Raw genomic sequence first — 16,071 nt, 5'->3', positions numbered from 1 at the left:
TTAATGTTCATGATATTATTTCTTGTTTCTTTATAAAAAAATAAAAAAAATAAAAAAAATAAAAAAAATAAAAGTTTGATTTGTATAATTTTAGGGTATTATTAATGCTACCATAGTCTTTGCTACTACTACCACAATCAATTATCCACATAATGATTTCTTTGAATTTATTTATTTCTTATTTCTTATTTATTTTTTGATATTCCAATCATAAAATTTGTTCAAACAATTGGTTTGGAAGGTATTAAACAAAAGTGCCATGTGGTAGATGGAGATTGTAGTGGCAATAGCAAAAAATAATGTGGCATTAGTAATATCATTATTTTTTACTAATTTTAAAATAATAAATAGTAATGAAAAGATGACATTTCATGATCCACATGTTATATATATATATATATATATATATATATGTTATTAAAAGATTTAAATTGTTTCAAATGTAGTGATAATTTAATTCAAATAGCAAAGATTGTTTTATTCTAAGAACAATATTTGATGTTTAATATTTTTTAATCAAAGGAATCACCAAATAGAACCAAGTACTGAATATACTAAAAAATTATGTACATATATATAGAAAAATAAATAAAAAGAAGATAAAAAGCAATCAGTAAAGAAATTATCAAAAAAATCTTACATTTTGATAAAGACATTTCCAAAGTGTCCTAAAGTAAGTTAAATTTTATCATGTCTTTAAATTGATAACCCAAGAGTTCCATTGTATATATCTACTACTTCCAATCTTATTACACAATATAACCACCTAAATATTTGTCCACAATATCAATACAAAATCAACATAATCACTAAATTGCAAAGTTCTTAGAAAGAATATATGAATGAGTCTTGATCAAGTGAGAGCCTGCAAATCCACAAAAACAATCAACAAATACCTCTAAATTGATTTTCTTATTTCAAAAGTCCAAATTCCATCCCTAAATCCAATCTTAGATTTAAATTATAATTTTAATTTTAACAATTTTAAATTCTTCTAAAACACAAACAAATCTTAATTAACTGAAGTAGCCAACAAAGAAATAAACCATACACTTCAAAGTTACTTTTCCATGTAAAAGAAACTAATTTCTAATCCTAAACCCAAATCATTGACCTACATCCAAACCCCAATGTCTAATACTATAAAACTGTCCTGAATAATGGAAAAGCTAACATCATTGAAATGAAACAATCAACGAAGCAATGAATCCGTCACCCAGGCACTTCTAACCGAGTTTTTTTCCATGTGAAAGAAAACTAAGCCCTAATCCTAAATTTGTACAGCAGACCTAAACCCTAATCCTAGCCCTAATTTCGACGACGAGTAAAGGAATCTCTCAACCCGTCATCGACATGCTCCTCGACGGTGTCGCTGCGCCGTGCTCGATCGAGTTTTGTCGATCGGGTGGGGGCCGTGTCTGTGCGTCATGGTTTTGGTTGGTGGATTCCCGTGTGCGATTGCACTTGGCATTGGCGTCCTGCTCGGCTCGATGAGCAATGCTCGCCTTCATGCACCCAAGTGTCGTCGATGCCCATCCTGTTTTTAGGGTCTGGGATGATCTGGCCCTCGCTGAAGAGCTCCTCGCATTCTTCCCTCAAGAGCGACAGATTCTTCTGCTCCGTATTGTGCCCTATGGATGTGCCGTGCTTCTGCATGTTCAATCGCGACCCGTGCAGGATGCGCCACACGTATCTGTCGACGAAGTGGGGATACTCGTCGCCGATGCAGGTGCGCGCTTGCGCGTCGAAGTTGAGCTCCCGGGAGGCCACCGCGTAGACCCTGCCGATGTAGTGGCCGAAACACTCCCTGGGAGCTCTGGCCACCATGTCTTCCAACCATTCCTGGATTTTGCACTGCCGGTAGGCTTTTCTGTCTTCTATGTTGATGTGGCTTAGGTCAGGGGGTGGTGCGACGCGTGCACATGGCTGCCTGGGTGGAGATGGTGGTGGTGCGGGCTGGGGACATGTGTTAATGCATGGTGAGAAGTCGCATGGCTCGTTGCAGGACTTGAACTTGGGGGACAAGCTCTCGCACCGGCTTCTAGCGCACCCTGACTTGTCGCACGGTCTTTTGTCGCACATCTTTCTCAGCTCTACTGAACCGGTGGCCTATCTAGGCAAGTCCCCAAGGTGCCCCCACTCCGGTGAGGCTTTTTGCATTTGTTATTGAATTGCGAATTTCTAAACTCACTACCGTGTGAGACTCTCCTCAATCGAAGCCTAGGATCAAAGTCTCTAAGAAGACTTCTTCCCATGCGCCCGGGGAGTCGAGGAAACGAACAGGTTTGGAAGGGGCGCTCAAGATGGCGGTTAGATTCCAATAGTCGTGATTTAAGCGTCATCCGTGTAGTGGGTTAGGGCATGCGGTTGCCAGTTCGAGTCCAACAGGTGTGACCGGAACGACAACCCTGGCTTCAGGAACTGTTTTGAACAAATCAGATTGAATCAATCAACTACTGTTATCAGTTAGTGGGATGACACGCGGGTGCGGATTCCTCCAAGCAAAGAACCATCACAAGTTCCAGCCCACGATGCATTTATATGTGAAATAAATATGGAATGAACAGGGCCGCGGATGAGAGGGATGCTGCCTGCAGTATATCGGAATGTACTAGTCAGAATTGTAGGGCAGATCAGCTATATGAATGATGACTGGAGATGGCCTTCAGTGCAATGCCGGCGTTATTCCAACCAGCTGCAATTAGTGAATTTCACCTCATTAATCCAAGGCGTCGCGCATCTACTATGACAATTCTCTCTGTCGGGTTCACATAATCAACGACTTGCCGTAGTTAACTTATCGTCGGGTAAATGAGAAATCGATGTCCGACCTCCCTGGTTTTCCTAATCCAAGAAGGGCTTCCGAATGTAGCAAGAATTTGTGCAATTTCTAGCAAGAATTTCTTGCAAGCACTCGCTTGTTCAGAGAGAATGAGGTGGTTTCCAATGATAATGAGGTTTAACAGGGTCATCAAATCAGGATCTCAATGCATTTAGTCTTTTTTTTATATTGCAACAGCGAATAACCTGCTGTTGCGATGCTGCCTCAGACCTGCTCTACAAAATCTGCTGTCGATAACATCACCCTATAAAAGAACGGTGTGGTGAACCTTGGACCTGGGTATCGTTATAAGATTATGGCAACAATGCGACGTCTTTTTGAAGCATGTCACCCAAGCCCTCAAGTTTCTCAATGGGACCAGTTGTGTCCCAAGTGCTAAGTGATTGTCAAGGAGCAGGGCTACGAAGCACAGCTGAGATTGGGACCAAGCCTTCACGAGCAGGTGGTGAGACTGGAGACGGAAATGAAACTGAAAAAGATGGAGGATAGACTTCACAAGAGAGAAAAGAGAGAGCGCAGTTTGCAGGAACATGGTGTTTTTGTCTGCGTGGAATTCTGTTATGAGCCCGGCCCACACCGATATTATCTTGCAATCTGGCGGCCATATTGTCAATGCGCACCGCGTAGTCCTTGTAAGATGCTAGTCATCCTTTTTTTCCTCAAGCTGATCCAGTCGAGAAGCGGACACTTAATTTTACTCCGGCTAAACAGTTGCACAGTAAAACATCCTCTCTATTGCCGTACTACCACGTACCCTGGTACAAATGAAGAACATCTTCTGGAATATATTAAAACATAACAATGCACCAAGCATTGGCCGAACAAAGCTTAATCACCCCCTGCATCATTAACTGTCAAATCAGAACGTACACTGAAGAAATTAAAATAAATTAAAACAAAATCCCGTCTGCTATGATTTTTAGAATTTATTCATCGTAGTAGAATCCTTTACTCATGATCTGTCATATCCTACTTCACATACGTGTGAATAGAATGCGAGCTTCTCAGCATAAAATCCGCGAACTCCCCTCAAGAAGATTATAGTGTTAATTCTCATGTGGTACGTAAACAACACCAGTTGGTTAAATATCACTCGTCATGCAGGCACCAAAACCTCATGTGATGCAGAAAAAGCTGAAAGGGAACCTGGACCGAATAGGAACAGCACCGATGGAGATGTATGTTTTCCCGGAAGTGTTGGATGCATTTGTGCGCTATTTGTACACGAGCCACATAAGTCACAGGGATCTTGAAAGTAATGCAACCAAACTCCTTATTGCAGGCAAAAGGTATGGCGTTGGATCTTTACAACTCATAGCAGAGCGAAACATTGCAAAGCATGTTACCAGCGAGACAGCTCTCAGCACTTGGGAACTGGGTGTCGATCACGATTCAGAGATTATAAAACGCTCTGTGCTACATACTCTTGTGAAGGATGTACAAGACATTCCAAAACTCGAAGAATACCGAACATACCGGTGCCAGAAGGACCCAGAACTTCTCATTGGGCTATTCGAAAACCTCATTGGAAGGATGAATTGATTTACAAAACAGCATGAATGAATGTTACGAGTAATAAAGAAACAAATGCCAGAGGAGCTAGTACTCAGCATGATTACCAGTCCTAAGTTTTCAATACATGAGAGAATTTTTTAGCTATCATAGCTATCCATGTCCTATCTTTACTAGTGTAACTGCGAGACTGATATGAAAACAGGATCAGACCTCCTTTTGCTACGGAACTGCTTGAATCACTTTTCTCGAAAGGCTGAACAAGTATTGACTTCATATTCTTTGGAACGATCGGCCACCCTTTAGTATCTGTGAAGTCAAACTCAGTGAAGTCAATACCGTCGCACCTCAATATAATCCAAAGAAGATGGATGAACAATAAGTCATTTATTGTCTTACCTGCACCTTCGGATACGTAAAAAGGATCACTTGAATGGATGAAAGGCGTGTTGTTGAGCATATCCTGCAACACTGGTAGAGCCTTGGCACCTCGAACCATAGTACCAAGGTCAAAGCTGCCACGAGCGCAGACAACCTCATCCCGATGCCAAACAATCTACATCCACGAAAATCGAAGCATAAAACACATAAGACAACCACAGATCATGTAGCTTGTCAAGCACTTTGTTGTCAGCTTTTTAGAACTACAGCGATTGTGGTACCATATCCTTCGTAAGTTTCAAATACTAGGAAGTTTAGAAAAACCTTTTTTAGTTCACGCTTAAAAAATATTTGCAATAAGAGGCCAACTGACTTACCACAGCACTAGCTCTGCTGTTTTGAAGCAAACTATACGTGCCCCACGCTAACTCTTGCTTCTCTGGGTCATTAAGCCTTCGAGATAATTCAAATACAGATCGCGGGCGAGACACGTTGTCATCCTTCTTTTTAGCTTCTCCTCCCTGCCAGAGCTCAAGCAACAACGTCACGCAAGAAACGATGCCCCGCACAATGACTTTTGCGTGTCTAGAAAAGCATGCAGAGTATTTTGAGTTACATACTCAGATTGAAGGGTAGCAGCTTATGTACTTTGAGGCGACGACCGACAGAGGGAAGACTGCACGCTACTCCAGCTAGAAACAGCCCCAAAGCTTCTGATGTCTGTCACACAGAATGCGCCAAAAATGTGACACCTGGTATCCAGAATGGAGTCCAACATAAGGAGAGCTGGATGACAACGCACTCCTTGAAATATGGAACTTAAAGGACAGAAACAAGATCAAGTTCTCGTCTGTTACCAATTGCGCACGGGTCATGGATTCGATGCTGACAGCGTGGTTGACGAGCAGGAGGCTGCCAAATAAGATCCCAACAATTCTCGGCAGATCAGCATCATCAAACCCCTGTATGCCTGCCAGGAGGGTTCACATGAACCATCATACATATCATGGTAATAGTATTGTAGTATGCTCTAGTCACGTGTAATAACACCGGCCTTCAGGTGACACGAATCAGAAACAAAGATGGGTATCTTGCGAACGTCACATCCAGCAAGAACTGAACAAGTGTTGGAACAGATCAGAAACCAAAACTTCAGACCGAGAACAAAGGATAATCGTACTTTTCGTCTAGTTGAATTGAACTACGCAATATACGCCGCACACAGAACCAGAAAATACTACCCTTTGTAACAAGGCTTTGACATACACCAATTTCATCGTCTCAATTCACAATACAAGCACTCGAATTACAACTGTGGGAATATTCCTACTGCATTCCCAGAACTCGTTTTACATGTTTGAATTTAGATTCATCCATTCACAAATCAATAATGCAGATACGTGTCCCAATAATTCTGCACGACCAATTGTGAAGTTCCAGGTTACACTGGACACACAGCCCACTGCAAACAAATTGAACCACAATCTTCAGGCATAACCCAAAAAAAAAAAAAAAAAAAAAAAAAAAAAAAATTGTGCAACTGCAATTGCAATTGCTAGCCCCGGTAAACGACATCAACTATAAATTTTCCGTAACTGCTTACCCAGAGTGAATCGGAAGACGGATACGTCAATCTCTGAAGGCATCTCATCATTGCCAGCTTCGGCAGCACGAATCACCGTCCGCCTCCTAACCTCGCATCTCCTCACGCCTGGTCTAGCAACCCCTTGGAGGGTTGTTGGTAGAGCAACGACAGGGGTAAAACGAGGCGGTGAAGAAGAGAGATGGTGCAGGCTGCACAACTCTCTCACCCCCACCAGGGATATCTTCGTCAAAGCCATTCTATCCCGTGTGGTCACTACTTTGTGTCGTCAAGTAAAGGCTCCAATCACACCTGTTCACAAATACGAGGATGAGCTTGAATCAGACACATCTTTCCAAGCTCTCATGTCCAACAGAAGGGGAAAGGGCAATGTTCAACCAATTGTTCAAACCACCACAACAAACCCACATGGAAGAATTTCACCTCCGCGTCCTGAATCCTATCCTGTCCTTTACAATCCAAATCCATTCACCTCTGCTCTTACGTAATAGTGCCATGCTAGCTCAACCACTCCTGCCCGTTCCAAAAGCAACACATACCTTGAATTCGTGACCTACAAATCAATGTGAGCAACAAACTAAAAATAAAAATAAAAAAACAACAAACCCATTTCTCCAATTCTCAGTATGTGCTAACAGAATTCATCAGGTTGCGGAATTATCCATTCTAAAGTGGGCAAATCCTCGAAAGACGCAACATAGACAGTGTTCAAAAACACCGAAGGAATAAACGTTCATGTGAGAAAACCCACCATGAGAATTGACGCCAGTTGTGAATGAATTGCAGCGACAGTAGCGCGAAGCCAGAGAGACGGATTGAGAAAACCCTAATTTTGCAACCATGGATAGATAGACACGAACGAGGAGGAGGAATTGAATTCTAGACGCTGGAGCCATCCGAGGCCCCGCCGCTTCTCCACGCAGTGATCCGACGCTTCAAAATCTAACGCTGTGGCTAACTAGAAAATCCATCTCTTACTAGTAAAATAGTAATCTACTTCGACGCTTTCCCTTCGACGAGGAGCAGATCCGTTCCTTTTTGCTTTAAAGTTGTTGTTCGATTGTTGTGACTTCAAAAACAATAATAATATTACTAACACTAATTGCCGACTTCGTGAGGATTTTTTTTTTTTTTTTTTTTTGACGAAAAATTGGATTTTAAAAATTCTTTAGATTGACTAGAAAGAGGAAGAACCCATATTTTTAGATTCTTATTCTCTTGTAGAATCAATTGCATACAATTACAAAGTCACAACCAAATTCTCAATTGTAGATTGTTCTATCAGCTAGTTATCTACAATAAAATATACTACAAGTTTGTGTTGTAGTATCCTACTACTTTAACTAATTTTATTCCAATTTGTATCCTTATCATGTTTTTTTGGCTATTTATGATTTGTTTCATCATCTTAAGAATGTAATCTTGATGGGTACTCTTTTATGCCAAATTACTCTTCTATGCCAAATTATCTTCATAAAACATGGCTTATTTAAATTAAATAAAGCTTTTGAGTTAGTGATTCCATTAAGGTTTTGATGTGAGGTTTGTTTTGTTGAGCTGAATTGGAGATGAGTATTAGACTTTCTTAAAATTCATGCCATATATATATATATATATTGCACGACTATTCATTTCAAACTTTGAATAAGAAGACTATCATATATCTTGGACAGAGAGACAGACAATCCCCTTTTTATTTCTTTTTATTTTTTTTTAATTATCAACAGACATACAAACATGTTACTACTGTAACAAAAAAGACAATATATATAAACATTTGAAAGTCTACATTTTATAATCTTTTACAACGTACAGGGTTTATAAATAGTATATGATAACATATGATTAACAGAACACTAATTCAAACATTTTAATACTCGTCAAACATTTCAAGTTCATTATTTAGATATATAAATACAAACACACACACATGTGTGTATATATATATATATATATATATATTACAATTTACTCTGAGATATTAAGCAAAGAATCAAATAATTTTCAGTGTTCATCAAAGGGCAAACCACCCAAGGAATTCAGTGCCCAAAAGCTCAACAACATAGATTCCCTAATTGGAAATTTCTTTGTCATCTTGCCCCCTATTTTCCTCATGTATTTCTAGAGTTTTAGTACTACAAGAACCAAAACCACATTAAAATGCAATAAAATCATACACTGTTATTTTATATCAGCTTCATATAATTCTCCACATTTAGACAAGATTATCATTGATTAATCAATAATTCACGAACAATCACTCATTCCTCCAAACCTGTTCCTTCTTTTTTTTTTCTTTTTTTTTCTATTTTTCTATTTTTTCACAAATAGATAGTTCCAAGAAATAAAGAAATAAATAAAAATAATTGAGCATTGCACAAGAATCAATACACAACCTTACAAAAATAATTAATATCAAAAGTGGAAATATTTAGAAGTGGACAACGATCTATTTGAAAGAAAGTTGTAGAAGCGGTGGATGAATGACGATGGGATGAATGATGATACGGACGAAACAGACTGGAATGAACGTGTGAGATGGAATAAATCGTGAAAATGAATAGATGAAAGTGCGTTCATCCACACGACATTGTGCCGGCTTCCTTCCACGGCGTCTTTCCGAGCAGTCCAGAGTTTCTCGCTTGTCGAGCTCCATCGCTGCGTCCATTATCGAGAATTGCGATACCTGGTGAGAGGATAGACTTCATGGGTATTTTTAATCCACTGCGGCACTTTGATACCCACCAATCGAACCGGGGAATCCGTACACAAGTTCTGAAAAGCATCTAGAATTTCCGCGACGTTAGAACTCGATAAATCTCGATCGAAGCTCCGCGATCGATCGTCGACTTCAAGCAGTCGTGCATAATTTTGCGGGATGTGGGTTCGAAGCTGCTTGACGAGTTCAACCCAGACGAGTGCTCGGATTTCGTCCGAGAGGGGGACACCACAAGTACGCACTGCCAAACTGACAGCTGCTGTCCGGTTCTATTGGAGGGGTTGGAACACTGGAGCCTTGGGTTTCGGTATGAAAGATCAGTGCAAGGGTCGGATCTTTGCTCGCCGAGGTTTACTCGAAGGGACAGAAAAGCTGGAATTGGGTAGACCGATCGCCACTCAGCTGCAGCAGCACTAGATCAGACTAAAATCAGTCCTCAGAGTGCCAATCCAGCCAATGTCAGCGCAGGCGGGCCGAGCTCTGAAGATTCTCGCCCAGCGCCATTGTTTCGGTTCAGTCCATTATAAGACTCCCCAAAATATCGTCATCGTTTATGTCTTCGCGAAGTCTCTGGGAGGGGGAATCTTTCGGTGTCCGGGATGAGCCTGCAGTTGCCGCACTGGAAGCCGCGGTGAGAGAGCTTGGCTTCGGTGGCTTTACCGACACATGCATTTTGTTTTTTGTTTTTTGTTCCCAAGCTTATATTAGTGCAGGAATTATGCACAGAAAGTGGTTTCGTGATGTTGAAATCTGTGCTTCTGAACTACAGTTGAGTGTATGATGTTGCATATGAGCAACTCGTGGGTCTCATCGGATCTAATATTTCTCATTCTTAATTCGGAAATTAATTAAACGCATTCTGCATTTTGTTTTCTTCAGCGTTCTTGTTTCACAGATTTCTTTGATTTTATTGGAGTATTAAATGCTGAAATCTTTGCAGTATCAGAAAAACATGTTTTGAAAAACATAAATAAATAAATAAATAAATAAATAAATAAATAAATAAATAAATAAATAAATAAGGGCATTTTACAAATGTTTGCACAAAGGTCTTTGTCTTGTACTTTCTCAAACATACAAATGAAAATAAATCATTTGAAGGAAATTTTGTTTTCAAATGAAGTCTAACTTCAAATGAATATGAGGTCATCAGTCTTCCAATCTTATTGCAAGTTGTAGTTCTTTCAGCTAAAATTGATGTAAAATAGTTGGATGAGATAGCCACCTGATGAAATTAAACAAAAGTGAGAGGAGAATATAGAATCTTTTTGAATTTGGAGAGTTACAAAAATCTAGTTGCATGGTCCCTGTCGTAGTTAGTTAGACTTGTTTTTTGACTTCTACAAAACAATTATTCTTACACTTCGTGTTTAGAATGAGGAATCTATGAGGGATTTCTATTCTGCACAGTAATAGAAACAAAAAAAAGAAAAAATTGCTGACAAGGAGAAGATGGATAACGTAGGTCAAGTGGAAAGAACAAGCAAAATGAAAGAAAGAACTGGGTCTGAAAGAAGCAAGATTATATTCATTGATACTGTGAGACTCCAACATATGATTAAATACATCGTTTTGATTTTCTGGCATTACTGTCTGAGATGTTAAGAGCCCGTCTGTGTAGACGGATCAAATTGGATTCCTAAGCGATTCTACATCTGATGAGCTTGATCTGCACAAATAGAAGCATGGCCGACAAAGGAAGATGCGGGTTGGGTGGAAGGGGGTGAAGGAATAATACATATGGCGAATGAGGTTAGTGATATTGCTTCAATTGCAATGATCCGGCCATTGTGAGTTGATTTGGGTTGAGTTCAGTTCAGTTGTTGGCCCTCACTTGAGATGCGTTTCATAGGCATCGTAAAGAGCAAACACACTCTCTGAGATCAAGAGTGGAAGGTTATCTATGTACATGAAAAGGCGCTGGAGGTTGTCGCGAGTGATTTTGTCCACATCTTCAATGTCAGCTGAGTCGGTGAAAATCCACAAGTCGCATGAGTTGACACGCCGCAGACTATCTCGACAGTAGGGGCATGATTGAGATCGCCCACGCCTGCAGAACACTGTCGTTATCACCATGACAGGAAACGGCAACCTTCTCAATGAGATGTAAACTACAAAGTCAATATTTATATCTTTAATGTTAATATCCATATGACGCCATCACACAGTAAAATCAATTGAAAGAGAGGAGAACCATTCCCATTCGTACAATTCAGTTGAACGGAAAAGCCTTCAGATGGAACTCCTCAGCATAAAAGCAAGAAAGAGAAGTATTGGCCAGAGTGTATAAACAAAGACTTTCAATCAGGGCAGAGGGGCTCACCAATCCCGGTAGCACGAGAGACACATGACGTGGTTGCAATCTGGAAGAGCAATTTTAGGGTTCCTCTCCATGCAGATGCCACACTCAATTTCACGCTCTACATCGAACTCCGACATGTGACTGCATTCCTCGTCGCGTTTCCTATATCGCTCATGGACTTTGGCTTTTTGCTTCAGGTCTTCCACACCCGACATACCAGCCTGAAGTTGTTGTAAAGATGGATAAATGTGGCCTGGCAACAGCATGAGAATTCAACGTCAGCATGAAAGACATGTCTGCAGGTGGTTCACAAATTTCTCAGAAATCCTTTTTGCACCTTACTACTAAGTGTAAGGGCAAATTACAAAAATGTACCTCCAAAAAAGCAAGATTGCGAGGACGTGCAACCACGACACAAACACTTCACAGGGGAAAAACCATACCATAAAATTCACCAAGGCTGGCTTTCCTTTCCTGTACAGACATTGTTGTGGTTCCATCCAAGTATACCTGCAATGATCCGCCTGCCACGTCAACACCAAGAAAAATTCCAAAGTGGAAACCAAAAAGCTTCAGAAAAGTACCATGATTTCTCTCTAGCATCGTCAAAGCTTACAGTTGGTCGAATTAGTCTGTCACGTCATGCTAGATGAATACCTTTACACTTTTACGTATTTGTATGTTAACGAGAGAGCGAGAAAGAGAGAAAGAGAGATAGAAAAAGAGAGATTATTAACGTTTTCATGCTAAGAATCCATACATCCTACTATTACGATTGGTGGAAGGGTGACACCCGCCAAAACGGGTGCTTAATGTAATATCGCCAAGAATATCATCAGGGAACATTGTATTGTTCACGGAAGGGACTCGAAATAGCTGAATTGAGTATATTTTCTAGGACGCGGATCTTCCTAACCATTGAAAGCATTGAACTTCTCACATTGATTCCAAAGGTATGAAAATCAATCTGATTGCTTTAGTGCTCGACATGCAAAAAAGTTGTAAACCTTCACCCTTCGGATCGAGTGAAGATCGCATACACAGCCTTAGTTGGCAACGACGAATGTTTAACATAGTCAACTTTAGAATTACGCGTGTTTCATTTCTTCCCTGACCAAATTTCGCAAGCTGGACACGATAGGTTCTCCCAAATCTACCCCACGAAATTTAAGATTCTAGCAAATGACAAAGTATCTCCGCTCAACCAACACATGGAACTACTGAAACAGAAAGTGTAAAGAGGTAATACCTTGTATATAAGAATGCGAAGAAGTCCCAACGCGCCTGCAAGGCTGCAATCTGTCCATTGCACCAAGAACAAAAACAAGTGTGCTACGGGACTGTAAGATAACCGCATTTGTATGCACGCCCCATCGTAATCTCTTGGAACGTCTGATGCCCTGCCAAAAGTGGATTCATGTCAGACAGCGTATTCAAAGGATTTAAAGGACACTGCAATGTGCAGGGTCCCCGCTTTAGATGTGCCAGTAATGAAAGAATCCAGGAATTTGTCGATTAGAAGCTGTCAGTTGTGTTCAAAACGCAAAATGGCGACGTATAAGGACAACAGCGTTTATCCTTGTTGGCTAAATTTCGCTTCAAACTCATTCCAAACGAAATTTTATTGCTACAAAAAACCTGCATTCCACATGGTCAAATTAAACAAAATATCGTATTTAGCAATGCTTTCAGTAGGAAGTATAAACTGAATTTATTTTATTTTATCTGTCTGTGAGGGAGGAATAATAAAAATAAAAATAAAAACCCTGAAGTACGATATCTGAAACTTCTCAGAATTCAAAGCGAGTTAGTTTGCTGATTTTGAGGTACCATCTTCAATCCTACGATGTAAGTGCTTCTCTCGTACCTCCTCCCATAACCTTCTCTCATACTTCCTTAACCATCCACATGCTGCTTCGTTCAAGGATGTTTTTAAATTCTAGAACTAGAAAAAGTTCGCCAATACATGACATTTTAAGCAAGTGAACGCACAAAAACTGCATCAAGCAGGATCACTTCGAGGGCAGAAATCCCGCCATTCGGACGCGGAAAATAACTTGTAATGTCTCCCTGGCATGAGACACTGTATAAGTGCATCATGCTGGCAACGAGTCTTCGTGTCTAACTGTTATACTTGATAAAAAGGCAACAATTGCAACTGCGTATAAGCTCGAACACATCGGAATGTTCTTATAACATGCTGTTTCGTTTACTAATTACAGAATAAAAGGTCAGGATTTCAAAATTAGCGTGTGCACTCCCCTGCCTTTAGAGAACAAAGTCCAGTTTGCGTGCACTATCCTGTACAAGTATTACTTCAAAAAGTAGCTCGGATGAAACAAATATACTTACAAAGTGTTGGCATGCTGGATGTCAGCCTCCAGGACCTTGAGAGATTCCTTGTAGGACTTGCACTGAGCCATATCTAGGAGAAGCATCTCGATGCCAGGAATTCACGGGTACAGTTGAAGGTGGTTTGATGCTATATTGGTGTTGAAGAAAATACAATGAAGGGGCAGGAATGAAGAGTAGACGGGCATCGACGGGTGCAACCACACATGATCGAAATGCACACCTGTGCAGCAAACCTCATCCTACACTTCCCCTGCGGATCTCCATAACCGCAACATTCTTAACTGAAATTGTCTCGTAAATAGAAGTTTCTCTAACTCCCACAAATTTCGAAAGTTGCGAAATGGACTGCGGTAGAACGGCACTTTCCCAGCACTGAGAATTAATAGTAAGGTGTGAGGTTACGTTACGGCAAGGGACACAAGGTACGAATACTCAAGAACCCTGTCACTCGACGCTCGAAGTTAACAACCTTCGAATCTCCTGTTCGCGCAGAAACTCACACAAACACAGAGATCGGCAACTACTCCAAGAACGAGCCTATTCAAATACTAAAATATCCTTCGATGATCTCAGCAATTGCAAGAAAAATAAATAACTACACAAGATTCTTGATTCTGGCATACTCCAGTTCAGCTATCCCGATTTCGAATGCGACGAGCTGTATGGATACAACAGAACAAAAAAAAACAGAGGAAACATGCACTCAACACGCCAATTGTTCAACAACAGAGAGCTCAACGCAATCGCTCAACTCCAACAAAACCCCTCTCCTCCAAAACGGCGTTCAAACGCGGAGATGATTCTAGAGAAGCAGCATCAACGACAGCATGCACTCCCAACCAGGAGAAGCTCCGGAATTCGCCGCATGAAAGCGGGGACCAATTCCGCGCACGTCAAACTGCTATAAACACTGGTGACTCACTCAGCTTCGCGCTCCAATTAGTGGCAAAACCTCTACACAGAACACCAGACACTGGAAATCGCGCTCATGACGACTTGTAAGATGAATACCAAGTCTCCTGTAACGTACTTCTCGTCCGGTTGTGACTTCGATGGGCAACAAGTCTACGATTCTGTGAGCACACTCGATGCGCGGATTTGCACTAGTGCGAGGATGAGTCTTGGTCTTTTCCTGTGGGACAGGGCTAGCGACATCGCCTAACGTAAAAGAGGCAGGAAGGAAGCGCGAAAAAAGGGGGAAAAAGCAAAGACAAAAAATATAAATAAAACATCTCAACGTCATGCCTGTGCTGGGCTGTCTCTGCACCTCCTCTAGAATTACCTGCTTGGCTTGGTTCTCACCCTTCCCCCGCAGGGACGGCGTCGGCCACCACCATCACCATGACTTCGGCGACGACGACGAAGAAGAGGAAGAGGAGGAGCTGGGACAGGCGGGCGGAGGGGAAACGGGCCCACAGACCCATCCCAGCCCGGCCCGGGTTGCTGATGAAGCTTTGGCGTCACTCCCGGGTGCCGGCAACTTGGCCTGCTGGTGCCCGACCTGGATTGGAAATATCCCCTTCACACGTCATTCCCAAAAATCCCTTTTCACACCTACTTCCCTACCCTTCCCTTCCCCTTCCACTTACCTTCATCTCCCCTCCCTTTGACTCGTTTCCCGTTCCTCCTTTGCTCCCTTTTCACATATCCCTTTCGAATGTCAGCCCTCGTAGATGAATGGGTCGATGGATGGATGTGTGGCTGCAACAAAGAAAACGGAACGAAAAGAGACGAGTCTCGTGAAATCTTTTGAGACTGTAGCTTTGGATGCAACTGGTTTTGTGGGGACGGATATTTGAGGGAATATTTGATATGGATTGGGTGGTTTTTCATAATGAGTGTGTAGTTGCATACGTAGAGACTAGGAATGCTAGTGAAGTTGCTCGTGTCAAGAAAGATTGCAAAATTGTGCATGATAATTTGAACAAAATGTATTGCACAAAATTTTTCAACTTAAGTGCTATAAAGTAAAGAAAGGAAAGGAAAAGTTATTAATTTGTCATTATGTAACAAAAGGTGACAACATGTGAAGTTAACAAGTAGAACATGCAACGAGCATAAAGAAGAGTCAAAACATAGTTAAAGTATTGTGGGTACTTGAAGTATCATTCATTGCTCATTAAAAACATTGCATACCATTCCATGTTTCCTAACCCATCCTAGATACTTTAAAGTAACCAAAATTTACGTAATTTTATTGTATTAAGGAGTACGAAGTTAATATCTATGGTATTTTAAGTCACGAACCACTCTTTGGTTATTTGATTGCAACTAAGTGAAGGAAGCTGAAGGGGACAAAACAAGGCTCAAGTGGGTGAGTAGAAGCAGACGTGGATTGAGGCCGTCGTTGGGATCGA

At 41.1% G+C, this 16,071-nt stretch overlaps 3 protein-coding genes across 11 annotated transcripts; 1 reads left to right on the top strand and 2 right to left on the bottom strand.

The window, feature by feature from the left end:
• Nucleotides 1-3,339: 3,339 nt before the first annotated feature.
• Nucleotides 3,340-4,584, top strand: LOC112290763 (uncharacterized). Of its 2 annotated transcripts, XM_073538278.2 has the most exons (3): nt 3,340-3,474; nt 3,947-4,020; nt 4,125-4,584. In XM_073538278.2, the coding sequence occupies exons 1-3, from the start codon at nt 3,373-3,375 to the stop codon at nt 4,399-4,401; spliced, it is 453 nt and encodes a 150-aa protein (XP_073394379.1). In that variant the 5' UTR covers nt 3,340-3,372; the 3' UTR covers nt 4,402-4,584. The 2 variants fall into 2 exon arrangements, with proteins under 2 accessions (XP_073394379.1, XP_024393193.1); XM_024537425.3 differs by having other exon boundaries at nt 3,947-4,584.
• LOC112290762 (protein COFACTOR ASSEMBLY OF COMPLEX C SUBUNIT B CCB2, chloroplastic) lies at nt 4,347-7,143 on the bottom strand. Of its 8 annotated transcripts, none has more exons than XM_090255362.1 (8): nt 7,090-7,143; nt 6,811-6,891; nt 6,339-6,629; nt 5,593-5,705; nt 5,384-5,455; nt 5,113-5,256; nt 4,754-4,910; nt 4,347-4,663 (listed from the first exon to the last, which is right to left on the bottom strand). In XM_090255362.1, the coding sequence occupies exons 3-8, from the start codon at nt 6,574-6,576 to the stop codon at nt 4,467-4,469; spliced, it is 921 nt and encodes a 306-aa protein (XP_090111488.1). In that variant the 5' UTR covers nt 6,577-6,629; nt 6,811-6,891; nt 7,090-7,143; the 3' UTR covers nt 4,347-4,466. The 8 variants fall into 8 exon arrangements, with proteins under 8 accessions (XP_090111488.1, XP_090111490.1, XP_090111489.1 ...); XM_090255364.1 differs by having other exon boundaries at nt 6,823-6,891; XM_090255363.1 differs by having other exon boundaries at nt 6,878-6,891.
• Nucleotides 7,144-10,565: 3,422 nt separating this feature from the next.
• Nucleotides 10,566-15,103, bottom strand: LOC112290827 (E3 ubiquitin-protein ligase AIRP2). The gene is made up of 6 exons (XM_024537558.3): nt 14,997-15,103; nt 13,712-13,964; nt 12,609-12,759; nt 11,803-11,869; nt 11,381-11,612; nt 10,566-11,107 (listed from the first exon to the last, which is right to left on the bottom strand). Exons 2-6 carry the CDS (start codon nt 13,795-13,797, stop codon nt 10,888-10,890), a joined length of 756 nt encoding a protein of 251 aa, XP_024393326.1. The 5' UTR covers nt 13,798-13,964; nt 14,997-15,103; the 3' UTR covers nt 10,566-10,887.
• Between the last annotated feature and the right edge of the window lie 968 nt (nt 15,104-16,071).

Source organism: Physcomitrium patens, chromosome 13 (genome assembly GCF_059467195.1).
Source record: "Physcomitrium patens ecotype Gransden chromosome 13, ASM5946719v1, whole genome shotgun sequence".
NCBI classification, from domain to species: Eukaryota; Viridiplantae; Streptophyta; class Bryopsida; order Funariales; family Funariaceae; genus Physcomitrium; species Physcomitrium patens.
The sequence above is the reverse complement of the archived record's forward strand: the minus strand, read 5'-3'. Positions and strand labels throughout refer to the sequence as shown.

Excerpts from the sequence above, each read along its gene's own strand:
- LOC112290762 (XM_090255362.1), bottom strand. The coding sequence starts at position 6,576 with ATGGCTTTGACGAAGATATCCCTGGTGGGGGTGAGAGAGTTGTGCAGC. Across the intron at positions 5,706-6,338 it reads CGTCTTCCGATTCACTCTGG|GCATACAGGGGTTTGATGAT; the intron begins GTAAGCAGTTAC and ends CCCTCCTGGCAG. Across the intron at positions 5,257-5,383 it reads CTGTCGGTCGTCGCCTCAAA|GGAGGAGAAGCTAAAAAGAA; the intron begins GTACATAAGCTG and ends GAGCTCTGGCAG.
- LOC112290763 (XM_024537425.3), top strand. The coding sequence starts at position 3,373 with ATGGTGTTTTTGTCTGCGTGGAATTCTGTTATGAGCCCGGCCCACACC. Across the intron at positions 3,475-3,946 it reads ATGCGCACCGCGTAGTCCTT|GCACCAAAACCTCATGTGAT; the intron begins GTAAGATGCTAG and ends CTCGTCATGCAG.
- LOC112290827 (XM_024537558.3), bottom strand. The coding sequence starts at position 13,797 with ATGCTTCTCCTAGATATGGCTCAGTGCAAGTCCTACAAGGAATCTCTC. Across the intron at positions 12,760-13,711 it reads ATCCAGCATGCCAACACTTT|GGCATCAGACGTTCCAAGAG; the intron begins GTAAGTATATTT and ends CACTTTTGGCAG. Across the intron at positions 11,613-11,802 it reads CAGCCTTGGTGAATTTTATG|GCCACATTTATCCATCTTTA; the intron begins GTATGGTTTTTC and ends TGCTGTTGCCAG.